The 27,306-nt window shown below is 49.3% G+C and overlaps 1 protein-coding gene across 1 annotated transcript in view; it reads left to right on the top strand.

The window, feature by feature from the left end:
• The first annotated feature begins 14,899 nt into the window (after positions 1-14,899).
• The window catches only part of Hlcs (holocarboxylase synthetase), a 130,461-nt gene continuing 118,054 nt past the window's right edge, over positions 14,900-27,306 (top strand). The window contains 5 exon segments of the mRNA XM_048346243.1: positions 14,900-15,091; positions 17,732-17,866; positions 22,382-22,544; positions 25,322-26,130; positions 26,133-26,234. Coding sequence (XP_048202200.1) covers positions 14,900-15,091; positions 17,732-17,866; positions 22,382-22,544; positions 25,322-26,130; positions 26,133-26,234 — 1,401 coding nt within the window.

Genomic DNA, 27,306 nt, shown 5'->3' on the forward strand with positions numbered 1-27,306 from the left:
AGTTTCCTGGCCAGCCATAGTCACATAAACCTTAGCTTCTTGGAAGGCTGAAACAGGGAAGATCAAGACTGAGATTAAGGTCAAACTAGGCAAAAATAAATCATGAGAATCATTTCAATAGCAAAAGCTAGGCATGGTGGTATACACCTGTAATCCCAGCCATGGCGGCTAGCATATATAGGATTGTGGTCTGGAACACCATGACGTCTATATTACTTTTTATTGTGATAAAATATATATATAATAACAGCTAACATTTTACCCATTTTCACATGTACAGTTCAATACCATGAAGTCATGCAATTACCCACTATTTCTAGAAATTTGTTATCATCCTAAAGTGAATTTGGGGATGGGCGACTGGTACTAGTGTTTGAACTCGGGGTCTGGATACTGTCCTTCAATTTTTGTGCTCAAAGCTGGTGCTCTGTCATTTGAGCCATACCTCCACTTCTGGGTTTGGGGTGGTTCATTGGAGATGAAAGGGCTTTCTTACCTGGGCTAGCTTTGAACTGAGATTCACAGATTTCAGCCTCCTGAGTAGCTAGGATCATAGTAGGCATGAGCCACTGGTGCTTGGCTTATAATTATTTCTTAAACTTGCAGCCTGTGGAAGATCTTTATGATAGAAGGAGTAGTTGATGGTGGGGAGGGGGGGGAGACACGTTCAGGAATTTCACTGTGCCCCTGGTTTATAAATGGAGAACAACTCCAGAACCTTGAGGAGCGAATGTCTGACTGAGGTGATGTGGAGAGAAAATAAAGATTCAATTTCTTGCTCTGCTGTCTTTGATTAAAAACAAAATCTTGGTCGTATGCTGACTTTCTGTGGCTGCTTAGCAACAGAGAGTAAAGATGTCAAGCCTGGGGTTTCCTGCAGGCCTGGAAGCGGATACCCAAAGCCAAAACATGGAAGAAGGCAGATATTTTTACATAAACAGTGTGGAATGCAAGACAAGCGGGCAATGGCAATTCCTTTTCCTTCTGTTGGGTTAGGCCCTACTTCCTGTTATCCGATTCTCTGAGTCTTGTGGAATTCTGCCAGCTGTTATAGAAATGACAAGATGTTGTTATTGCTCTTAGTGCTGCCATTTTCTAAAAGATTTTTCTTTTTCTTGGGCTGAGCCTCCAACCCAGGGTATCATGAATACAAGACAAATGCTGTACTTCTGAGCCACTCTTCCAGCCCAAGACTTTTTAAAAAATATATATATAATTCTAATGTTCATATTAAGGTGTTGTACAGAGAGGGTTAACATTTTATAAGTCAGGTAAAGAATCTATTTCTTTTTTTGGACAATGTCACCCCTTCCTAATGTATTAAATCATAAATGTATTTCTGTATTTGTTTTTCTTTGAAAAATTGTGATTAAAATATATAAGGTGGGTGCCAGTGGCTTATGCCTGTAATCTTAGCTCCTCAGGAGGCTGAGATCTGAGGATCTGGTTCAAAGCCAGCCCAGGTAGGAAAGCCCATGAAACCTCATATCTCCTATTAACCACCAAAAAGTAGAAGTGGAGCTGTGGCTCAAGTGGTAGAGCACTAGCCGTGAGCACAAAAACTCAGGGGCAGTGCCCACGTCCTGAGTTCAAGTCTCAGGACTGGCACACAACAAATATATATACTTTTAGAACTTTACTATTCTAAAACCATCCTAATTACATCCACAACTCCCCTATTTCCAAGGAAGGCCCCACTCTGAAGCAAACTGCACATATCTTTCTTAGGGGCACACATTTCCACTCATTACACAGGCTTCCAAACTTTCCAGTCTTATCAGTCTTCCCAGGGCGCTGGCTGTCAGGGATTGGGACTTACTGCTTGCTGGGCACAGGGGTGTATGTGGGGGGTGTTAGGTTGAAGGTTTCCCTGGCTCTGTCCCCTGGCCTCCCCTCTCTCCTCCTCCATGCCCAGCTGATTAGCTCCCACTGGAGGAGGAGTGGGGAAGGGGAAGGGGAAGGAGGGAGGGGGCTCGGCTGGCTGGAAAGCTCTGAGCTCTCAAGACCTGTCCTGAGCAGCCTCTCAGGCTGCTGTCCTTTATTCTCATGAGTGTCTTTGTTCCTCTGGAGATTTCAACTTCTTTTTTTTTAACCAGTCCTGGGCTTGGACTCAGGGCCTGAGCACTGTCCCTGGCTTCTTTTTGCTCAAGGCTAGTACTCTACCTCTTGAGCCACAGCCCCACTTCTGGCTTTTTTTCCATATAGGTGGTGCTGAGGAATCGAACCCAAGGCTTCACTTATATAAGGCAAGCACTCTACCACTAGGCCATATTCCCAGCCTCTTAACTCCTGATTTTCGCTGGTAATTTTTAAGCTAAGATCTTGATTCTTGCCTAGGAGAGTGTTTGGGCTGCGATCTGCCTACTTTGGGCTTCGTGCATAGCTGGTGTCTAGTATCCGAGTCTCATGGATTTTTCTGCTGGGTCCGGCCAGGAACCACGTTTCTCCTGTTCTCAGCCTCCCGCAGCATAGCTTAGGATGGCACGTGCCCGCCTCCGTGCCAAAGGGTGGCTTGAGGAGGGATATCAAGTTTTCCTGCCTCCACTGAACCTGAACTCCCATCTTCCTTATTCCCAGCCCCCTCTCTAGCTAGGATCACAGGCAGGAGCGACCAGTGCCATGCTGGGCTCCGCTCCTAAGAGTCCACGGGACCTCCCTCTACCGCAGGGCTCTCTGGGGACATACTCCACCCAGTGCACTCTCCAAGTGGCTTAGCCAAACACCTACCTGCTCTCTGCGCTTCTTCTTCTGGGGACTGGAGGGATGAGGAGATGAAACTGCACAGCCAGATGGGGGCTGTCTCCAAAGAACCCCCTGTCCCCCTCCAATTCTTCTCCCCTCGCTCTGATTGCTGCGGAGCTGCTGAGAGACCAGCTCAGCGCCACCACCCTGTAGTCCTGGAGTGGGGCTCTTTCTCACACACCATTCGCCTCTGATACCTATGTGTATCCTTACTGACTCTTCCAGCGCTCTCTTCCTGTTCCTGGGACTGGTGAGGCTCCATCTGAGCACCCGGAATAGTTAATCATTCTTACTGTTACAATGTCTTACCAATCGGACCCAGAGATTTTAATGTTGGTTTGCTTATGAAACCTGGGTGCTTTATGGCACAGATGTGTGGACATTCCTTTAAACAAAGGATGGATTTTTTTCCCCCTCAGTTGTTCTCTTCAAGACAGTTGTCTATCCTTGTCATAAATGTGTGTTCATGTGGGTGTGAGTCCTTCTCCCACTGGGTGCTGGTGCTCACGCCTGTAATCCTAGCCACTCTGGGGGCTGAGATCTAAGGGTTTTGGTTCAAAAGTAGCTCGGGCAGGAAAGGCCATGAGATTCTTATCTCTGACTAACCACCCCAAAAAGCTGGAAGTGGAGCTATGGCTCAAGCGATAGAGGGCCAGCCTTGAGTGAAGAAGCTAAGGGATAGTGCCAAAATGCTGGGTTCAAGCACCAGTGCTGGCACACACACACACACACACACACACACTCGTTCTCCTAAGTGTTCTTTCCCAGGACAAGTGTCTTTCTTTAAGATATCCATGCTCCATTCTCAGGGCACCTACTCATTATTTGGGTAAGTGAGCAAAGCCAGTGGGAGAGAGCTGCTCTTTTCCCTTTTCATTGAATGTTTTAGCTATTGAGAGAGTGTGAAGCATAAGGCAAAGAAAACAGTGGGTGTGTACTTTTAATCAAGCCATTCATTAAAGCAGTGTTTATCTCTAAATTCCTGACTACTGGGGTTTGCATGCTTCAGTTCCTCTCATCTGTCCTTCCTCCTGTTGCCTACAGACCATAAACACAGCAGCAATGAAGTTCCATGCACAAACAGTCTCCTGCACTTTAATGAAGGCAAGTCCTCAGTAATGAAGTGTGTGTGTGTGTGTGTGTGTGTGTGTGTGTGTGTGAGAGAGAGAGAGAGAGAGAGAGAAAGAGAGAGAGTCTTGAACTCAGGGCGTGGATACTGTCCCTGAGCACTTTTGCTCAAGGCTAGCATTCTGCCAGTTGAGCCACAGCTCCACTTCCATCTTTTTGCTGGTTAATTGGAAATAAGAATTTCATGGACTTTCTTGCCCAGGCTGGTTTTGAACTGGGATCCTCAGATCTCAGCTTCATGAGTTGCTAGGATTACAGGTGTGCGTTACCAGTGCCTGTCTTGAAGTCTTTTTCTTTTATTTATTTATTTTGCCAGTCCTGGGGCTTGGACTCAGGGCCTGAGCACTGTCCCTGGCTTCTTCTTGCTCAAGGCTAGCACTCTGCCCCCTTGAGCCACAGCGCCACTTCTGGCCATTTTCTTTTTTGGTGTTTTTTTTTTTGGCTAGTCCTGGGGCTTGGACTCAGGGCCTGAGCACTGTCCCTGGCTTCTTCTTGCTCAAGGCTAGCACTCTGCCACTTGAGCCACAGCGCCACTTCTGGCCATTTTCTGTGTATGTGGTGCTGGGGAATCGAACCCAGGGCCTCATGTATACGAGGCAAGCACTCTTGCCACTAGGCCATATCCCCAGCCCCTCTGGCCATTTTCTATATGGGTGGTGCTGGGGAATTGAACCCAGGGCTTCATGTATAGGAGGCAAGTGCTCTTGCCACTAGGCCATATTCCCAGCCCTTTTTCTTTTAATTTTTTTAAGTAAAGCATTCACAATAGTTTGGAATTTATAGAAAACTTGCAGAAGAGCTTCCTGTTAATTATTTTTCTTTAGTAATAGATTTGTTTCCAATTAAGAAAGCAATATTAGCTGGGTGCTGGTGGCTCTTGCCTGTAACCCTAGCTACTCAGGAGGCTGAGATCTGAGGATTCAAACCCAGTCTGGGCTGGAGAGTCCAAGAGACTATTATCCCCAATTAATCACCAGAAAACCGGAAGTGGTGTTGTGGCTTAAGCGGTAGAGCACTGGCCTTGAGCTGAAGAGCTGAGGCACAACACCCAGGCCCAGAGTTCAAGCCCCATGACCAACCCTCAACGCCCCCCCCCAAAAGCAATATTAGTACTTTATATCGATATTATTGGTACACATTTTGTACTCATGTTATTGGCATATCACTCATTCGGATCCCTTCCATTTTCTCTTAGTGTCCTCCTCCTCCAGTGTCCTGTCCAGGACACCACAGTACATCCAGTTGTCCCGACTCCTATGGCAGATCTTGGCTGCAATAGGTTTGGATGACCTTGATAGTTTTTAGACTGGCCAACATTTTGTAGAAAGTTCTTCCAGGTGTGGTTTTTAGGAAGGGTGTGGGTATAAACCCATGATCCTCAGATCTAGGATTAGGTTTGGATGACCTTGATAGTTTTTAGACAGGCCAACATTTTGTAGAAAGTTCTTCCAGGTGTGGTTTTTAGGAAGGGTGTGGGTATAAACCCATGATCCTCAGATCTAGGATTATAGGTGTGAACCTCCAGGGCCCAGCTAGTGTGGATAACCTTAACTTTATAAGTGTTTCACGTTTTAAAACTTGTAAAAATAAAATAAGAGGTGAGAAGGAATGGGTTCTGTCACCAATGGACACTTACTCATGCTGATGTAAGAAAACCTTAAACAGGGTGCAAAGGAGTCTGCAGGCAGGTGACTACAGCTAGGCTCTGGGAGGTAGCCGCCCCCCCGGGTGGGCGTGGCCTCTCCACATTTGCTGGCCCCACGCGATGTGAGCGGCACCCAAGGTGGGAGGAGACGCCCCGCCCCTGCCCCGCCCCTCCACAGACCCCGCCCACACAGCCCTGTCGCCTGGCGCATCCCCGCGGGCGGCCGCCAGGGGGCGCCGGGCCCGGGAGACGCCGCCACTACCACGCGCGGAGCCGGCGGCCGGACCCACAGCTCCGAAGTAGGTGGAGGCGCCGGGGATCGGGGTGGGCGTCGGCGCTATCTCAGGGGAGCGGGGCGGAGGAGGGGGCGGAGCTGGGGTCACCCAGGGAGTCCGGGAGGCCCGCTCTGGGCCCCGGAGCGGGAGGCCCGCGAGCGGGGTGACTCGGAGCAGCCCAGGCTGCTGGCAGGACCTCGGGGTTGGGGGTGGGGGGTGGGGGGCGGAAACCAGGTGGAGAGCACGCGTGAGGGGGCGGGGCTTCCGGTAGGGCGGCGACGGGGAGCTCGCGTGCCCCGCTCGCTGGCCGCGGCCCGCCGGGGCTCGCGCTCCCCCCCTCGGGGCGGCCCCGCTGCGGGCTCGGGCCGGGGGAGGCGGGGATGGGACGGCGCCTGCGCGCGCGGTGGGCGAGCATTTCCCCCCCGTCCCCCCTCCCGGGCTTGGACTCAACGCCTGGGTGCTGTCCCTGAGCATTTATTTTATTTTATTTTTTTGCTCAAGGCTGGCACTCTGCCACGCGAGCCACAGCTCCACTTCCAGCTCTTTGGTGATCCATCGCGTGTCAATCTCATGGTTCCTCTGCCCAGGATGGCATGCATCCAGCCCCAGTGGGACTAGAATTACAGGCACGGGATCACCGCAGGTGCCTGACCGGTGACTTTATTCTTATGGAAGGAAGGACAGATGTACATGCTAGGAACTAACACATTGGTTCCCTGAGAGGTCGGAATTGGGGTGAAAGTCTTCAAGTAGCTACTTCTCCAAGAGTGCCTTTTTGGGCGATAGTTTTGACTTTTAGGAACATGAATGTTGTGATATTTAAAAGTAAAGTGAAGTTAGGCATGTTGGTTTGTGCTGGTAGTCTCCCTGCTACTCAAGAGGATGAAGTAGGAGGATAACTTAAGACTGGGAGTTTGATCCTAGCCTGGGCAACATAGGGAGCCTCTAACAAAAAGTAAAATAACATAAAAAGTTAAATCAACAAAGATGGGGGGGGGAGGAACTCTTAATATTGAATAACAAACAAGTGAAGAAATGAAACTAACCACAGAAAAGTGGACCCAAGTAACTTTGAACATCTCTGACTATACCTCCTGTATATAAGCAAGCAAATAAGCTACAAAGAAGTGTTGCATTTCACTTAGTTGGTGGTGATCTGTTGTAGCAATTCTGAGAGTATTTTTACACAGATCATGGAGGACAGATGAGTAAACTGAGTGACTTTTTTAGGAGTCACAAATCTCACTGTGGGAAAAGGGGGGAGCTCTGTAGAGCAAAGGAAGGCAGGGCAGACTTTCGTAGGTTTTCATTAGGATACTCTTTCCAAGTTCTTTGTGTTGGAAGATCTAAAAGCAGGGCCACAACCAAGAGCAGTGAGCCTTCCTCAGGCCCATGTCTAAATTCCATCATGAATGAACCATCAGTCCGGAACAGCTTGTGCCAGAGAGCAAGGAGATGCCCAGAGGTGCAGGGAAGCAGGTATGAAGGAGCAACTTCCATATCAAAATGAATTATAACAGCAATGAATGAATAACCCCAGAGTGATATTAAAGAGTCAACGACCTCCAGATAAAGAAATCGAGGTAGAGAGCCACCTCTATTTTCCAGTAGGATAAATGGTGACAAAGGATCAATAAACTAGGAAAGTAACTGACTGAGATAGGAAAAAATAATGGATATTTAAACCATTACTGAGATTACTGAGGAATAAGATACTACAATCTCAAAGCATCACTCTACTTAAAGAGTATCACTATAAAGAAACCGAGGGGCTGGGAAGGTGGCCTAGTGGTAGAGTGCTCGCCTAGCCTGGATGAAGCCCTGGGTTTGATTCCTCAGCACCACGTACACAGGAAAAGCTGGGAGTGGCGCTGTGGTAGAGTGCCAGCCTTGAGCAAAAGGAAGGTTAGGCCCCGAGTTCAAGCCCCATGGCTGGCAAAAAAGAAAAAGGAAACGATGCTATTTTCACTCTGGCAATGGCTCCACCCTCCCCAGGACCAGGGCTGGTGTCACTTCCATCACTTCTGGTGATGGTTTCCATCTTTTCAGCTCTGTGCCGCCTTTGCCTCCATTCTTGCTTCTCCTCTTCTTCCTGTTTTTACCAGGTCAGCCACTCTACTAGTGATGAAAATCAAAAGTAGACAAGAAAGATCCGAGAGCTTCCAGCACAAGAGGGCCTCTCCCAGGTGTCACAAAGTGCTCATAGGTAGCCAGAAACGGGGTGTGGCCAGGGCATTTGCACCAATCCTGGCAGCTCTTTATGCAAATGAAGGGCTGTGTTTGTGCCAGTCCTGGTCTTCCTTGTAAATGATCAGCCTCTGGCCTGAATGGGAAGGGTTGTACTTTAGCAAGACTTGTTGGGGCAAAAAGTCAGGTGCAAACAGTTTTCTAGGCCAGTATCTTCAGGACCTGGAGTCATGTTTTGGATTCAGAGTGGCTGGCTAGCATCGCTGCAGTCTGGCTGATGGCAGCCTTTTGTTCAGAGCTGGTGGGGAAGGGGCTACAGCTGTCAATTAAGGAGTCAACTCTCCCCAGCACCTCCCTTTTTAAAGAAAAAGTACAATCAAAGATTATCATTCACATTAGCAGTGTTTTAAAAAATTGTGTGTGGGGCTGGGAATATGGCCTAGTGGCAAGAGTGCTTGCCTCATATACATGAGGCCCTGGGTTCGATTCCTCAGCACCACATATACAGAAAATGGCCAGAAGTGGCGCTGTGGCTCAAGTGGCAGAGTGCTAGCCTTGAGCAAAAAAAGAAGCCAGGGACAGGGCTCAGGCCCTGAGTTCACGGCCTAGGACTGGCCAAAAAAAAAAAAAAAAAATTGTGTGTGTGTGCGCGTGCGCGCGCTATTCCTGGGGCTTGAACTCAGGTCCTGCTATTCCTGGGGCTTGAACTCAGGTCCTGGGCATTGTCTCTGAGCCTCTTCACTGAAGACTAGTGCTCTACCACTTGAACCACAGCTCTACTGCTGGCTTTTTGGTGATTCATTGGAGATAAGCATCTCATGGACTATCCTGCCCTAGCTGGCTTTGAACCAGGATCCTCAGATTTCAGTTATTGAGAAACTAGGATTGTAGGTATGAGCCACTGGTACCTGGCACATTAGCAGTGCTTTAACAGTGCTCTGACAGTTTGCTTAACTCCCGCCCTCCTGCCCCAGGTAAGTAAGTCTCTGACATCTGTTTCATTAGCTCTGGATCAAGGTAAAATTTCTGGTTTCAATCATTGCCAACTGGTTAAGTAAAGAGATCTCTTCTTAGGAAATATGCCCTGGCTTGCTAAAGAGCAGAGAGCTATATTTCTGCAGCCCAGCCTCAAATGAACCTCTCATATGTTGGTCATTGAATAAATACACCACTCACTGTGGTAGTTTAGCTATGTATGTGTGTGTGTGTGTGTGTGTGTGTGTGTTGTGCATGTGCACACCGGTACTGGGGCTTGACCTCAGGGCCTTGTGCTCTCGCTTGGCTTTCATCCAAGGCTGGGGTTCTATCATTTGGGCTACAGCTTCACATCTAGCTTTTTGCTGGTTAATTGGATTTGTCTTGGATTTGTCTGCTAGGATGGCTTAGAACCCCAGTCCTCAGATCTCGGCCTCCTGAGGAGCTAGAATTTTAGGCAGCTAGCTCGTTTAATCATCCTTATAGGTAGAGTTTCTTTCCTTTGTGGTTACTGTTTCTAGGGCAAATGCCCAGAATTGTGATTAGGAAATCTAAAGGTGTAAATGTTTTCATGGTCTTTAAGAAGGAGGGCTGATGGAAATGGAAAGTATGTGAGACTTGGCTGTGAGGTCTACAAATAGCAGTTGGTTCCAAGAGCAGTTGGTGTAAAGGTTTCTCATGTTGCTGAGGAAAATTACCCCCCCCCCTTAGTTTACATCAGAATTTTCAACCGCCATTGTCCTTAGACCCATGGGGCCACCCTGCCTAAATTGAGACTTTGAACAATAGAGCATTTGTAGCTGGGTCTTGGCCTCTGGGAGATTATGCTAAGAAGCCCAGTGTAATTTTGTGTGCAGAAACCTCATAATTCTCCAAACCAACTGTGCAAATAAGTATAAATCTGAAATCTGAAAGGTATTTGACATAACTTACTGAGTTGAAAACAAAATCAGTGGGAATGGGAGTGTAAACGGTATCAATACTTGGCAAAGTTTAGCATTCGCTTTTTTCTTTTCTTTTTCTATGTTGGTACTAGGGATAGATCTCAGAGCCTGGGTGCTTTTTCTGCTAAAGGCTGGTGCTCTATCACCTGAGTGATAGCTCCACTTCTGACTTTTTGGGTGGCTATTTGGAAATAAGAATGTCTAGGACTTTCCTACCCGGGCTGACTTTGAACCATGATCCTCGTATCTCAGCCTCTTGAATATCTTGGATTATAAGCATGAGCCACTGCTACTGGCTCCCAACCCAGCTAATTTTTGAGGTAGTACCTTGCTAACTTTTTGACCCGGCTAGCCTCAGGCCTTGATCTCCCTCCTAAGTAGCTGAGATTACACGCATGTGCCACCTGCAATGCAAATGCCCCAATATTTATGGTTTTTGGGTTTGTTTTTTTTTTGCCAGACCTGGGGCTTGGACTCAGGGCCTGAGCACTGTCCCTGGCTTCTTTTTTGCTCAAGGCTAGCACTCTGCCACTCAAGCCACAGCGCCTCTTCTGGCTCTGAGTTCTCATTTCTTCCCTCCCCCTGCTGCCCACCCTTGAGTCGCTTGGTTCACTTTCATCCATGTCCATCGCAGCTGTTGGGCTCCCTCTACTGTATTTGTTTTCACCTGCTTTCCACTCATTCAGTGCCCTCCTCCCGGCTTCCCTCATACGTACAGGTGTATACCCCATCCCATATGTGAGGTAAACAGGATAGGGTCCTCTAGATACCGTAAGGCTCATTAGGAAGTCCTTAATGCAGACAGATTTGTGAGCACTTTGCTCTCTAGTGGCCAGTGGGGTAAAAAGAGAGAGGATCTACCTCTGAAAAAAATGGAGGTGTGAGCCTGGTTTAACTCCAAAAGCTTTTATTGAGCTCCTGTGTGTAGGCATAGTGCTAAAAACCAGAGATACAAAGGTCACTACAGAATATTTTCTGTATATTCAATCACATTGTGAATGTATTAGAATTATGGGATTTGAGGGGCAGTTGGAGATGATTTGGTTTCTCCTTTCTCTCTCTCTCCCCTTTCCTCCCTCCATTCCTCCTTCCTTTCCTTCCTTCTTCCTTGATTTTTTTTTTTTTTGCTGGTCTTGAGGCTTGAACTCAGGGGCCTGGGAAATGTCCCTTAGCTTTTGTGCTCAAGGCTAGTGCTCTACCACTTGAGCCATACCTCCGCTTCTGCTTTCCTTTTGTCTTTTTAATAGTTGAGAAACTGGAACCCAGAGAGATGAAATAACTCCCTTAAGACCACATGGCTAGTCTGGTACACCTGTAATCCCAGCATTTGGTAGGTAGACAGGAGGATCCTGAGTTTGAGGCCAGCCTGGGCTACATATGAAGGCTGTTTCAACAGACTAACAAAACAAAGAGCACCTGGCTATTTAGGAACACAGAAGGGTAAAAAAAGAGCGATAATAAAATTAAGCAGGTCGTACTCTGCTTTTCTGTAATGTCTTACTGTGAAATCATTTCAGACTTACAAAAGATTTGCAGAAATATAGTTGAGAGAGTTCTTTACACCTCTCACTCTTCCTGCGAGGGTTAATATCTCCCACAATTGTGGAGTTATTTAAGATGATGCTTTTTTAACACTGGTGCAAACTTCTACATCAGGTTGTCCCACCTTTTTTTTTTCCTGGTCTGATCCAGGATATCACATTGCTTTGCTTTCTGAACCTTTACGCTCTAAGTCTGGATTCTCCATGTGAAGTTCTATAACTTAGTAACGATCAACTGATATCACCCCTCCTCCATCTTGGCTTGTAGGACTGGCTGTTTTCCCTGTCTGTCTTGGTAAGTCCCACCTACAGCTCTCTGGGGAGGTCCAAGTTCGGGGCCTCCCAGGACCTCTGTCTCAGCTGGCTGTCCTCAGGGCGGGCAGTGCTGCACCCAGAACTCCGGCCTCATTTTGCATCTTGAATGTCATTTCAGTTTGTTACTGTGGGTCTAGCACCTTCTTTGCTCTCAGTTGCCTCACTGATCCAGTGAAGGGCTTTGGGGACAGTCAGACAGATGGGCACACAGACAGATTAAAACCTCAGTGTCCCCACCCAGATGGAGGTTCTTAAAGCAAGTTTACTCAAGTGTTCCCAAATTCGGTTGCCTATTCTTCCAGACCAGTCAGTGATGGTTGCCATTGCAGAGTGTGCTACTTTATTTTAATGTGCTATGACAAAACACTGGCAGTTGGGCAACACTGTGAAGAGAAGTTAATTGGGTCACAGTTCTGGAGGCTGAGAGTCTTGAGCCTGGATGGCCCCGTGTGTTCCGGATGGCCGGGAAGCAGACCAAGAGCCTGCAGAGGGGCGCAAGCACAGTGTCGACCTGGTTGTACAACCCACTGCCTTGACAAACCACACAATACCTCCAGTGCCCTAACGTCCTCTGGACCCCATCTCTTAGGAGGGTCTACTGTCTGCCTCTGTCTCTCTGTAGTATTTGGGTTTTGAACTCAGGGCTTACCACTTGTGAGCAGGCAGGCACCCTATGGCCGAGCCATGACTCCCATTTTGGCACTGGTTATTTTGAGAGAGGGTTTTGCTTCCTGCCCAGGCACATGCCTAGACTGCAGTCCTATTTCATGCTTTCCACCTCAGCTGGGATGACAGGCACATACCATCACAGTTTCTTCTGTTGAGATGGAGTCATATGAATTTTTTTTTGCCCAGGCTAGCCTTGAACCAAAATCCTGCCGAACTCTGGCTCCTGTGGATTGAAAGGTAGATACTACTGCTCCAGCTGTGGTTGAAAGGTCTCAGGCTGGCCTTGAACCACCATAGTCCTAATACCTGCCTTTCTAATTAGCTATTATTACATATGTGAGCCACTGGGCTGGATTACTAACGTGTGTGTGTGTGTGTGTGTGTGTGTTTGTGTGTGTCTGAGCTTTTTTTTTTTTTGGTCAGTCCTGGGCTTGGACTCAGGGCCTGAGCACTGTCCCTGGCTTCTTTTTGCTCAAGGCTAGCACTCTACCACTTGAGCCACAGCGCCACTTCTGGCCATTTTCTGTATATGTGGTGCTGGGGAATCGAACCCAGGGCCTCTTGTATATGAGGCAGGCACTCTTGCCACTAGGCCATATCCTCAGCCCTGCTTTTTGTTTTTTTCTCAAGGCTAATGCTCTACCACTTGAGCCACAGCTCCACTTCCAGCTTTTTTTTTGGGGGGGGGGGGCCAGTCCTGGGGCTTGGACTCATGGCCTGAGCACTGTCCCTGGCTTTTTTTTTTGCTCAAGGCTAACACTCTACCACTTGAGCCACAGCACCACTTCTGGCTGTTTTCTATATATGTGGTGCTGGGGAATCAAACCCAGGGCTTCATGTATATGAGGCAAGCGCTCTTGCCACTAGGCCATATTCCCAGCCCCCACTTCCAGCTTTTTGATGGTTAATTGGAGATAAGAGCTTCATGGACCTTCTTGCCTGGGCTGGCTTCCAAGTCTGATCCTCAGATTTCATCCTCCTGAATAGCAAGGATTACAGGCATGAGTAACTGGTGCTCATCTCTGCTCATTATTTTGAGATAAGCTCTTTCTCCCTGGCACCTGGTTCAGCCCACTTATGTTATGTTCTTGGTAGTGAGACACACATCTTGTTAACAGGCACACATCATCTTGCTCTGCTTGTTGAGAAGGAGCCTCATGAAACCTTTCTTGCCCAGGCTGGCCTTGGGAAGAAATCCTAATAATCTCATCCTCCCAAGTAGCTAGGATTACAGAATCAGCCATCAGCAGGTTGCTCTAAGCTGCTATTTAAAACCAGATGGACAAATGGCCAGGATAGGTACTTGACAAATCTACCCTTGGATCAGGGAAGACTTGGGCATGGTGTAGCTGGCTGCTCTTACTGAACTGCCAAATAGCACAAAATCATTTCCTGTGTTTGAGGATGTGGAAGGTTCAGTATTGTACAGATTTTCCAATGGGAAAACTACATTAGCATCCAGAATAATTATGCTACCTGGGGGACAAGAACTCCATGAATCTCAGAATTACAGTCAGACTGGTGACCCACATATGGAAAGAACATACTATACAGCCTTATGGGGACTAGTGATATTTAAAAAAACAACACCCAGCATTGTGTGAGTTTATGTAAATGAAAAGATATATTCCATAGCATCCCTCTCTCTCTCTAGGAGATCTGGAGTTTGAACTCCCACCACACCCCCTTTTATTGAGTAGATGGGGTCTTGCTAACTTTTTGCCAGGGCAGTCCTTGAACCTTGATCCTCCCAGGCTCTGCTTCCAGAGTAGCTGGTGGTATTCCAGGCACACGTCAATGCATCCGTTTCAACCTTATAATCCTTTCTGCATGCCTGCTTCGTATGATCTAATCAAACAGCTTCCTCGCTCTCTTCCCAACTGGACCGGACGGAGCTCCGGGTATGGCTCCTCAGCACATGTTGGCCACTAATGCTTTACATGTGTGTCCAGGGAAGGGAAGCTGGGTTTTGGCTAAATGACTTCAGGCAGCCCCGGTGCCCCTCCCCTATCCAAGTCCCCCCTTTCTCCCTCCATCCCCCCTGTTCACTAGGCGTCTTTGCTGGCCACCTCCTCAGGTGTGTGTGCCGGTGCACCCTCCCGGACCCGGCTTCCCTACAGAACCCCCATTCCCAGCGGGGGGGGGCCCACTTCCTCCACCGGGTGACATCCCTTCTCCAGGACCCCCTTCACCCCCACACGACTCTCCGGACCCGGCTTCCTTACAGAACCCCCATTCCCAGCGGGGGGGGGCCCACTTCCTCCACCGGGTGACATCCCTTCTCCAGGATCCCCTTCATCCCCACACGACTCTCCTCCTTTCCCTCCATCACACGGTTCCCCCCCCCCCCCCCCCCCGTCCCGGAGCGCGCGCGCGCGCACCCGCCCCGCGGCGGGTCTCTTCCGGTCGGGGCGGGGCGGGGGCGGGGCCGGCGGCCGGCGAGGTGGATGGAGCGCCCCGGGGTCCCGGGCGCCGGCCATGCTCATCACGCTGTGCTACCTGTACCTGTGGGCGCGCTGGGGGCGCGCGCCCGCGGCGCTCGTGCCCGGCACGGTGCGGCGGCTGCGCGCGCGCTGCTCCTTCACTTTCTGCGCCGCGGCCGCGCAGCCCGGGGGCGCGCGCGTGTGCCTGCGCCGCGGCGGCCGCGTCTTCTGCGTCGGGGAGAGCCAGGTGGGCGGCGCGGAGGGCGCGGGCCGGGGCGCGGGGCTCCCCTCCTCCGGAACCCCCTCGGCCGCCGGAAAGAGCTTCCCCGCCCCTCTCGCCGTCTCCAGGCCGGCACCCCGCCACCCCCCCCCCCCCCCCCCCCGGCGCCCCGCGGGCCCCCGGCCCCGGCCCGCCCCTCTCCTCAGCCGCCCGCGGCGCCCTCCGGGGGAAGTTGGCGCGCGCGCCCGGGAGCCGGCGGCGGGGGGCCTGGCGGGGTGGGGTGCGTCCCCGGGGCGGAGCGTGCTCCTCCCTCCGCCGGGGGCGGGGCGGGGGGGGGGCCGGCGGGGCTGGGTTCCCATCGCCACCCGGCGGACACCTGTCATCACGGAGGGGAGCTTTCCGATGGGGTCTTACTGTACCCCCGGGGCCCCGGTGGGACTCGAAAACCTGGATCCTCCTCCTGCCCGGGGCTGGGCTCCTGGTGGGCACCGCCACACCCAGCTTCGGTGGTTTCCTAAAGGCGATTGATTTGCTCCGAAAATAAACCTTTAGGATGTGGCTGTAACTGTAGAGTGCGAGCTTTGAGCAAAAGAAGGTAATCAAGATCACCAGGACCTGAGTTCAAGCTCCAGCAGTGCACTTGCACGCACATGCCCCCCCCCCCCCCCCCAAAATACCCTTTAGGGCACCTAAGACCTTTGAAATATAAACGTCTTAATTCTTCTGATGCAGGTGGTTCGTATCTATAGTCCTGCTACTCTAGAGGCTGAGATCTGAGGATTGAGGTTGGAAGCTAGCCTGGGCAGGCAAATCCAAGAGACTCTTTATTCTCTAACCCATAAATCACTGTGACTGGAGGTGAGCCATTTAGCTCCAGCAGTGAGCATAAAAGCCAAGAGAGAGCATGAGGCTCTGAGTTCAAATTCCAGAACTAGTACACACTGGTACGCAGAAGGGAAGTTAAAAGTCGTGTGTGTGTGTGTGTGTGCGTGTGTGTGTGTGTGTGTGTTGGCCCTGGGACTTGAACTTAGGGCCTGGGTACTGTCCCTGAGATTTTTGATCAAGGCACTGACCCTGAGTTGTTTCTCCCTCTACCATTTGAGCCACAATTCTATTTCTGGCTTTTTTGGTAGTTAGAGGTGAGTCTTATGGGCTTTCCTGCCCAGGCTAGCTTCGAACTTCAGGTTTTAGATCTCAGCCTCCTGAGAAGCTGAAGATTACAGATGTGAGTCACCAGCCCCAGCTGCTGAGCCACCAGTTCTTTCTATTTCTTAAAGGCAGTCCTAGGAATTGCAGTAAGGGCCAAACCCTTGCCAGGCGAGAGCTCTGCCACTTGGACCATCCCTCTGGTCCCTTTCTATGTTTGTTATTTTTTCTTGGTGGGCTTTTGCTTTATGCCTGGGCTGGGCTTTGATCCTCCTGTTTGCTGTTTTTCACCGTGGCCGGGATCACAGGCGAGAGCTACTGTGCTGGTTGAGATGGAGTTTCTTCGACTATTGGCTTGACTCCAACTGGGAGCCCCAGGTCTCTGCCTCCTAAGTAGCTAGGACTACAGGCTTGGCCACTCAGTACCCAATAGAAGGTACACTTTTGTTTGCCATTTATACTTCCTCTAAAACATGTCTGTCTGTGTAGGTATGTGTAAGTACCAGGTACTGGAGTTCAAATTCGGCCTCACGCTCTCCTGCTTGCTTACAGCTTGCACTCTATTATTGAACCTTGCTTCCAGTCCAGAAGTTTGCTGCTTAACTGGAGATAAAAGCTCCCAGACTTGTTTCTCTTCTGGGTAGTTTCTAACTGATCCTCCAGGGATCCTCCAGGGATTACAGGGAAGAGCCACTAGCACCGGACATCCCTCTAAAACATGTCTGATGGTGTCTGCACATGTAGTAAAGGCCTTCTCTGCACAAGGTTATCTGATTGTGGGGTTGATGATGGATGGATGGATCAAGTGAGTTTCAGATGATGTACTCCCAGGTCACAGATGTCCCTCTAGGTAAGTAAGGCTGCCTGTGCTGGAAGGAGTGAAAGGACTCCTTCAGAGGGCTTCTGCATCAGGCAGGCAGACACTTCCAGTAAAGGACCCATCAGAGGGCCTCTTCATCAAGCAGGCACCTCCAGGCCTTTTCCCTTATTTTTGTTTTATTTATTTATATTTTTTTGGTGCAGGTACAGAGAGTTGAACTCAGCCTGAGCACTGTCCCTTAGTTTTTTTGTTCAAGGCTGGTGCTCTACCTTTTAGCCACTGCTCTACTTCTGTGTCCCCGCCCACCCCCTTTGATACTTAATTGGAGATAAAAGAGTCTCACAGACTTTTCTGCCCAGGCTTGTTTTGAACTATGATCCTCAGATCTCAGCCTCCTGAGTAGCTAGGATTATGAGCACAAGCTACTGGCTACTATATGTGCTTTCAAATGTGATTGGGAAAGCTTTCATGCTCTGCTGGAAGGAATAGTGATCAGAATTAGTTGTGTAGAAACAAATAGCAGAGATGAGAATGCTGTCCCAAGATATACAGGGGCTGTGTGGCTGGAAGCACAAAGTTAATGCAGTTTGCAGAGCATCGCAGATCTTTGTGTAGACCTGACCCGCCAGGAAAGGCTGGTTGTGATCAGTGGCACTTTGGTTTGAAGTAACATTGAATCCTGTTTCTTTTCCTCCATGTAGTCCATCGACGACTTGAACAAATGGGTGCTGAATCTCATCTCTCCCTTTAGACTTCAAGCAGAACACATAGCATTTGTGACAGAGAGCATTTGGGTTCAAGGTGACAATTTCCAGAGGCGGTTGTCTTCAGAAACAGTGAGTACCGTGTGTTAGAAGGAAAATATGTGCCTTAGTCCAAACCAACTTTTGTTTTTTAAATTAGTTAATTAATTTTGCTGGTACTGGGGCTTGAACTAGCTAAGCAAGTACTGTACCACTGAGCTATATCCCTAGTGCTTAATTACTATGCCTTTTAATTTCCTAAATAATTGCTTAATTGTATATAATCTGGGGTTAAATGACACACAGCATCTTAAGAGCAAAGTTATTGTCTCTGTCATTCGTGTAAGGTAAAGACCACACTGCTGTAACAAAGAGGCCCAGAACTAGAGGCTCAAGTAAACTAGAAGTTGGCTTTGCTCAGAGAGGTGGCTCCTAATGACATTAGTAGAAGCTGGCTCCCCCTGTCTCTGGTTTCTGCATCACTCCCAACTCTATCCACATTGCAGCCCTCAGCACTGGGGAAGAGAGAGCAACGTGGAGGGCAGCCAGCTTCTTCTTTCGAATTGCGATCTAGAAATTTCTCCTGCTGCTTCTGCTCTAGGCAGTTGTCCTGAACTTAGTTCTAGGATCCTCACGTCGCTCAGCTTCAGGGGAGGATGAGGCCTGCAGGCCCCAGGAGCCTGCACGTGCTCAGCACACACTGCACTTCAGTTTCTCCAGGGAACACAGGGAGAATAGATAGGGGACCAGGGACCTCGTGGACTCTGCCACTGTTAGCATCTCCCCTGGTGGTCTGTTTGGTGAGTCACTTAATCCTTAAAGTTCTGTAGTGGTAAGTGCTCACCTTCCAGGCAGACTGTACTTTTCACTGAGTCATTTTATTTAGGATTATAGAGTTTGCCACTCTTGTAAACAGACCCGAGAGACACCCCAGGTTCCTATGTGGTACATTGGCTTATAATTTGGACTTTGTAATTTGAAAAGAGGCTCGTCTCCTAGTTGACTTTTTTTTTTTCAATCTATTCAGGTTGATACTTGGTCACAGTTGTTCATTTGAAGGGATCTAAAGAATTTGTTGATGTTTCTCCTAATTCTATAGTCATTTGAAATTCGCAGGGTCCTCTGATGCTAAGTTGAAAATGTAGTATATGAGAAAACCTTTTGGATCCAATAGAATCTTACAGTTTTTCATATTTTTAAGACTGTGCAATCCTTGAAAATATTTTATTTATTTGTTTGTTACAATTTTAGGTGTTTCTTATGGGGCTTATGGCTTTTCTATAGATTCCCAGCAAAGATGACTCTCGGGAATTCAGTTTAAATGTTACCTTCCCACATTCAAGTTGTCACTTATTCATGAGTGGATTTTTACTGAACACTGTTATTTTGCTAGGTGCAGCAGTAAATAAATACCAGCAGGCGAGGGCAGATTGAGCTCAGTTCTCTGTATCATCTGTGTTTAGACTGGCAGCCCCCCAGGACTTAGACAACCTCTGGGTACCCCGACGTTACTTAAGTTTTCTGTACCCTGTGGGACATCCGTCCATTCTCTCATCATTCATCCATTCACTCAAGGTGTATCGAGGGCCCCCTGCTTCCTACACAGCAACTAGGACTGGAAGAGGCACGGAGAGGTGACAGTCCTCGCCTTTAGGAGCTCAGTGAAACCACTGTGCGGGTCTGTGCCCAGGGAGTGGCAGGACCTTTGTAGATGGGGAAGGACTTCCAGGAAATAGGTGTGGAGGAGGAGGCAGCAGGTGGGGAAGCTGGAGCAGGCTGACTTGATCCACTACGCCAGGTTCAGCAGGGATGGGGCAGTGAGAGGCCTCAGAGAAGGCCGGTGGGAAAGGCTGTGCTGAGGTGCTCTGACGGGGTTGCCTGGGTGCAGTGGGAGTTGCCTTGAACTCGGGCATGCAGGCTGTCCTGGGGGTCACAGAATAGAGGCAGTTTATTAGATCAGCTCAAAACACGCAGTACGAAACCACAGCAGCAATCTGGGCTCAGTTAACCCTTTGGATCAGAAGCCCGTAGATTGAAGAGTCGTACTTGAATTCAGGCCATCGGATGGTCACACATCCGGTCTGTCCCTCTGCTGTGCAGTTGAAGGAACCCAAGCTGAGGTGAAAAGGGCTTAAGGGACGGGAGCTGCCCATAGCTGCCACCTGTGCTGCCGCGGAGACACTTGGCCGTGTGTCTGGCAGAGCGTGGCTCTCCACTGACCTGCTGGGAAGCCGCGCTGCTCCAGGCCCGTGTTCCCAGGTGGGATTTGCACTGGGTGGGCACGGGTCGCTGGCTTGAGGAAGAGGTATGTGACTGCCTGGCCGGAGCTGGTGGGATTTTGTCTTACTGATATTTAGGATTGACTCTGTTACTCCAAGACTTTCTGCTAAACCGTCTCAGGCACATTATGTAGAGTTTCTCCATGACACCTGCTGTGTGCAAGGCCACACATAACCAAGGTCCAACCTGGTCTCTCACTCCTGGCCTGCTTCGTTGACTAGAGAGAGAGCGAGAGAGAGAGAGCGAGAGCGAGAGCGAGAGAGAGAGAGAGAGAGAGAGAGAGAGAGTATATGCTGATAATGAGACTTGAACTCAGCCTGGACACTGTTCTTTAACTTTTTTGCTCAAGGCTGACACTTGAGCCTCAGCTCTGCTTCCACTTTTTGGTTAATCTGACTGTCCTACCTAGGCTGGGCTTCAAACTGTGATCCTTAGATCTCAGCCTCTGAGTATGTAGGTTGAGAAGTTTGAGTCACTGTTTCCCCACTGGACTTGGGTCTTAATCGGAATGGGGCAGATATTCATTGCATGCCATCACAGTGTGGCATCAAGTCTGGAGTTCAGTTCTCAGGCAGATTTCTGCCTGCCCCTTCTAAGAGGAGACCCCCATGTTTAGTGCCAACCAGGGCTTCCTTAGCTTTGATCTTCAGGACTAAGCCTGTTGCCTGACTTCCCCTTTCTTCTTCTCCCTCTTTTGTTTCTCCTGGAGCACATTTGAAGTGTCCTGTTTGTTTTCATCCTGTGCAAGGCATTGGTGCAGGGGGGGAGGGGATGGGGAGGGAGTGTCAGCCATAGTGCGGCTTGGCTTTGATCCAGAGGCCCTGCCTTGCTTGAGGGAGTTTACAGGATCTGTGGCCCAAGGACCTGGGACCTGGAGAAAGGAAGTGCACTTAGCTGAGGAAGCAGTGGGCCCCGCTGAGAAACTTGATCAGGGATGTGTGTATATGTGTATCCTTTGGCCTCTTCCTGGCCTTCCTCTTCCTTTGTCTTTATCTTGCATCTCTGTCCCTCCAGAGGTGTATGAGGATTTAATTATTGACTCCTTTTGCAGGAAGTCAGTACGTGCAAGGGGGGGGGGGCCGCTAACTCAGTGTTTGTCCATTGGAGACTCTATGTGGCTGAGCCTCCCTGTCCTTCCATGAGCCACGGCCTGCACTAGATGCTCATCCTCATCTGAGAAGTTCCTCCTTGTCAAGCCTTTAGTTTATCTTCTGCCTCAGGCTTTGGCCAGGGGCGGGGAGGAGGGGAGGGGGGTGCTTATCTTGACTTTCAGCCTCATCCCAACCTGTGAGATCATGATCATGATCTTAGTACTGTCATTCTCCCGGTTTGGTCAGTGGGGATACTGAGCAGTCCGGGCTTGCCAGTCATGCAGTGGTGATTAGCAGATGTAGAATTAGGCTCAGATCACCAGATCACTGGAGCACGGGAGCCAGGCTCTTCTCCCCAGCTGTCCGCATCATCTTTGGGAGTCCTCAGAGATTTGGGGCTTTGCTCTCCCCAGTGCTGAATTCTGGGCTGCGCCCGGTCCCCCACCCCCTTGTGGTGAGGAAGTGAACTGTCAGCAGTGTCCCAGGAAAGTGTCCTGTGCCAGGCTGATTTCCTCAGTGCACACCAGCACAGCTGGTGCCCTTAGCGCACCGGTGGTTCTTGAATGGCACTCTGAGAAGAAATGGTGACAGGGTACATTTGAAATCCATGGGCATGGTGGACCTGTCCTTCTGTCTGTCCTGTGACCAAGGTCAGCAGCTACAGTGGTCCTTTCCCTTTAGTGCCTTAAAGCAATCGAGACTTCAGGTACTTTGAAATGACAGGGTTCTAATTTAATGTTTTTTCCCTTCCTTTTAAAAAATTGTTATTTTATAAAGATGATGTACAGAAGGGCTATAGTTACTATTTAATGTTTTGTAAACACTTGTCAGCTAGAAATAAGAATGAGCCCAAACATCTTTGATATTAATAAGATGCCATCAGTACCCAGAAGTTAGTTTGCACCTGACTGTAATTAAATGTAAAGAATCTGGCTGGAAATATGGCCTAGTGGCAAGAGTGCTCACCTCATATACTTGAAACCCTGGGTTCGATTCCTCAGCACCACATATATAGAAAAAGCTGGAAGTGGCTCTGTGATTCAAGTGGTAGAGTGCTCGCCTTGAGCAAAAAGAAGCCAGGGACAGTGCTCAGGCCCTGAGTCCAAGCCCCGGGACTGGCAAAAAAACAACAAAACAAAAAAACAAAAATGAATCTGAAAAAAATACAGTGTTTAGTTATTCTAGAGACAAAGTCTCAGCCCTTTTTTGTCTTCTCCCTCACTGATTCTTTTCTCAGGTTGTCAAGTGGTCTGACTACTGTTTGCCGTTAGCTTGCCGACCTGGGGACCCCTACCAGTTCATTGCTGAAGCAAGTGTGGACAATTTCAGCAAGCTGGGAGTAGCATTCATGGAAGATAGGCTCCAGATGGATAATGGGCTGATACCTCAAAAGATCGTCTGTAAGTATCTCCTAGCCGGACACCTCAGGTTATTAGCTGAGCGCCGTGGTGCACTCTGCTGCTCTAACTTAAGGCATTGCTTAAGTTTAAGTTCGCCAAACCAGTCTGATTTAACCATATCTGTATAAAACTCACGGTGAGATTTTGGGGGACACAGGGAGATAAAGATGTTAGATATTTTTCTTTGTTTGGTGGTATTGGGGTTTGAACGTAGAGCTTCTCACTTGCTACGTCACTATCTACCACTTGACTCACACCTCCAGCCCTTTCTGCTCTGGCTCTTATGTGTGTGCACAAGCTGGTGTTGGGACTTGAACAGGCCTTTAGTTTATCTATTGTCCATTAACTTTTTTTGCTCAAAATGGATGCTCTACCAGTTGAGTCACACCTCCATTTTCAGGTTTTTGCTGGTTAATAGGAGATAATTTTTTTCAGGGATTCTCTTACCAGGACTGGCTTTTTGAATCCCAGTCCTTAAATCTCAGCCTCATGAGTAGCTAGTTTACAGACAGGAATGAACTACAGGTGCCTGGCACGCTCTGGCTATTTTTGAGGTAGGATCTTGTGATTTTGCCAGGGCAGGTCTGGACCATCATCCTCTTAATGCTTCATACCAGTACTCTTAGCTTTTCCTGTGGAGATGAGGTCTTATGAACGTTTTCTTTTTGGCCTTGGCTGGCCTGAAACTGCAATCCTTCTGGTTTCAGCCTCTTACATAGCTGGAATGACAGGTGCATGCTACCATTCTCAGTTACTGGTTGAGATGGAATATTGTGAACATTTGCCCAGGCTAGCCTCAGACTAGGGTCTTCTTGATCTCTACCTTCCAAGTAGCCAGGATTGCAAGGGTGAGCACTGGCGCCCAACTCAAACCAGGATTTTTTTTTTTTTGCCAGTCCTGGGCCTTGAATCCAGGGCCTGAGCACTGTCCCTGGCTTCCTTTTGCTCAAGGCTAGCACTCTGCCACTTGAGCCACAGCACCACTTCTGGCCGTTTTCTATATATGTGGTGCTGGGGAATCGAACCCAGGGCTTCATGTATACGAGGCAAGCATTCTTGCCAGTAGGCCATATTCCCAGCCCTCAAACCAGGATTTGCACAGTTGTATTGTCGGGAGATGGCGCCACGTGATGTAATACCAGATACCTTTCTATACTGTACTTGTGACCAGGCAGTTGTGAATCTAACACCTTACTTAAAACATGCATATTACAAATTTATTGGAGACAAATCTTTCTTCAAGACTTACATGCAGGCTGTCTGTGTCTATAAAAGTTTCAATTTGGCCTTGTAACGGTGGCCTCACCCTTGTAATCCTAGCTTCTCAGGAGGCTGACATCTGAGGATTGAGGTTCAAACCCAGTCCAGGCAGGAAGGTCTGTGAAACTCTTATCTCCAATTAACTACCAAAAATCTGGAAATGGTGCTGTGGCTCAAAGTACTAGAATACTGTCCTTGAGCACAAAAGCTCAGGGACAGTGCCCAAGTCCTGAGTTGAAGCCCTGAGTTCAAGGACCAGCACACACAAAAAAGTTTCTATTTTCCAAAGCAGGTATCATCAGCTTTGGAAATTGGTGTTAGTCATGTGATTTCTTGATTTACTGTTTGCATGTGCCTGATACCATGTCAGACATTAGCAAGTGCTCGGTAATTTTTTTTTTTTTTTTTTGCCAGACCTGGGGCTTGGACTCAGGGCCTGAGCACTGTCCCTGGCTTCCTTTTGCTCAAGGCTAGCACTCTGCCACTTGAGCCACAGCGCCACTTCTTCTATATATATGGTGCTGAGGAATTGAACCCAGGGCTTCATGTATACGAGGCAAATACTCTTGCCACTAGGCCATATCCCCAGCCCCATTTTTTTTATTTTTATGTTTTTGGGTAGTACTGGAGTTTGAACTTAAGGCCTCACATTTCCTAGATAGTATTCTGCCACTTGAGCCACATCTCCAGTCCTGCTTTTTGCTGGCTATTCTGGAGATAGAGTCCAGTGGACTTTTCTACATAGACTGGCTTCAAACTACACTCCTGTAGATCTCAGCCTTCTGAGTAGCTAGGAGTATAGGTGTGTCGCCTGACTCAGTAAATGTATTTGAATTAGTGGTTGTAAATTTATATTCCAACTCAGAGAAAAGGTCCTGGGTAGATAGACCCTTGTCCCTGTGGACCCTTTGCCATGTCCTGAGAGTGACTTCCCTGGGGCAGGCCTGACCCCGTGCCTTCTTTTCTTCTTGGTGTCACCATACATGCGAATAACACCTCAGAAACCAGTGCTCTGAGAGCAGCAGGCAGAATGACCTTCCTACCTTACCCTCCTCCCCATTCAGGGAGTGAACCTGAGAGTGTCAGTGCCGTGGAAGGGGCTGGGAACGTGGCTTAGGGGGTAGAGTGTTTGCCTAGCATGCATGAAGCCCTGGGTTCGATTTCTCAGCACCATATAAAGAGAAAAAGCCAGACTTGGCTCTGCAGCTCAAGTGGTAGAGTGCTAGCCTTGCGCAAAAGAAGCTCAGGGACAGTGCCCAGGTTCTGAGTTCAAGCTCCAGGGCTGGCAAAACAAAACAAAATGCTGTGGAAACCAAGCATGTCTTATTGGGACCTTTAGGAGCACCCTTCCAGGGGATGGGAGCAATTCTATGGTTTCCAGGGATGCCTGGAGCTGAGGGGGCACTGCGGGTGGGAGCCCAGCAGCAGGGAACGTAGGCAGCAGGTGGAGGCTCAGGATCTGGGTGGCGTAGCAAGCAAGAAGCACTGGCTTACGGCCTCTCCTCTCTGTGCTCTAGCGGTACACTTGCGCGACTCCATTCTGAAGGAACTCAAGGACCAGGCTGCAAATGGGCAAGCCCAAGGCCTCGAGCCGGCCACAGGGCCTCCCCCAGAGCCCAAGCCTGGGCAGGATGCGGTGGGGCGTGCTGGCAGCGATGAGCCCAGGGCTCCTGGCCAAGACTCCTCCAAGCAGCCGGCAGGAGGGGACAGGGAGCACGGAGAGCATTCCCACCTCCACCTGTTCAGTTGCCACGAGTGTTTGGAACTGGAGAACAGCACCATCGAGTCAGTAAAGTTTGCCTCTGCAGAGAACATTCCAGATCTTCCCTATGACCACAGCAGTGGTTTGGAGGGTGTCACTGATGAGCTCTGCCCCAAAAGAGAAGAGAGCAGAGTCAACATGGCGGGCAAAGCACCCAACATCCTAATCTATGTGGGTGCCAGCACCCGGGAAGCGGTGGGCCGGCTGGAGCAGGTTCGCTCCGTTGTAGCCGACTGTGTGGACGTGGACAGCTATACCATCTACCACCTGCCGGAGGACAGCGCGCTCAGGGACCCGTGGGCCGACAACTGCCTCTTGTTGGTGGTCGCTGCCTTGGAGCCCATTCCCAAAGACCTGTCCCAGAAGTTCATGGCCTATCTTTCTCAGGGAGGGAAGGTGCTGGCCCTGTCGTCTCCGTTCACCTTTGGTGGCTTTCAGGTGACACGGAAGGGCACGCTGCAAAAGACGGTCCAGGGCTTGGTTTTCTGCAAGGCTGACCGGAGCGAGGTGAGGCTCAGCGTCCTGAGCAGCGGCTGTGTCTACGAGGCGGGCGCTGGAGAGCATCTCAGCCCTGCCGACTCCACGGCCACCTGGACACCGAGGACAAGGACAGGACCATCATGCAAGTGCCTTTCGGAAGCTGTGGAGGAGAGGCCGTTCTTTGTCAGGTATGCAGGGTGGCAGGCAGGGTGGTGTGACCCTTGCTCCTGGGTGGACTGGGGCAGGGCACGCGCTCTCAGTGCGCTCAGGTGTCTTGTGCCACCGTTACTTTGTTCTCGGCTTGTGAATGGAAGGCTTAGGGATTCCACCAGTACCCTGGTTAACCAGAACTCTGGAGATGGGGAGCGAGGCAGGAGGTGTTAGGGTTAACCTGACTCCAGGATGAGTCAGAAAACTCTTGACCTTTACTGGCAGCCATGTTTATAAAATTGATTACCTGCTTTCTTGTCTCAAAGTATACCCTAGACAAGGAAATGAAACCTTTGTATAGTGTAGAAAGTTGACAGACCTAGCATTAGTGATTCTAACCTCAGTGACTGTGGTGTTCAAATAATGAAGCTTGTTGTGGAGTTAGTGTTATAAATCCTAAAGTCTTGTCTTCAGACTTGTCTTGTTTAAAATCCAAGTGTTGAGAAAAACCCCAAATAGGGACTGGGAATATGGCCTAGTGGTAGAGTGCTTGCCTTGCATACATGAAGCCCTGGGTTTGATTCCCCAGCACCAGATATATAGAAAAAAGCCGGAAGTGGTGCTGTGGCTTAAGAGCTAATGTGCTAGCCTTGAGCAAAAAGAAGCGAGGGACAGTGCTCAGGCCCTGAGTCCCAAGCCCCAGGACTGGCAAAACAAAACAAAACAAATAATTTTTTAGATTTATGGCATGCTAATTTTTCATCTTTTGGGGGAGGGGGTTAATTTAGATTCTTGTTTTTGCTGGGCTGGTGCTCTACCGCCGACTCATGTCTGTGCCCCTTTTTTGCATTGGCTGTTATTGTTGTTGTTATTTTGGTGATACTGGGCACTTTCACTACTGAGTCATGCAACCAGCCTTGACTTTTTCTGGTAAATATTTAAACAAGGTTTTGCTCCTTGTCCTTGCAGTCCATCTACGGTAGGCTTCCCGTGCAGCTAGGGTCACAGAACAGCCTGTGACACTGTGTTCTGCTCTTAATTGAGAATGGGTCTTGGAAACTTTTCTATTTGTGCTGGCCTTAAACTACAATCCTCTCGAGCTCAGTCTCC

Source organism: Perognathus longimembris, chromosome 5 (assembly GCF_023159225.1).
Source record: "Perognathus longimembris pacificus isolate PPM17 chromosome 5, ASM2315922v1, whole genome shotgun sequence".
Taxonomy (NCBI): domain Eukaryota; kingdom Metazoa; phylum Chordata; class Mammalia; order Rodentia; family Heteromyidae; genus Perognathus; species Perognathus longimembris.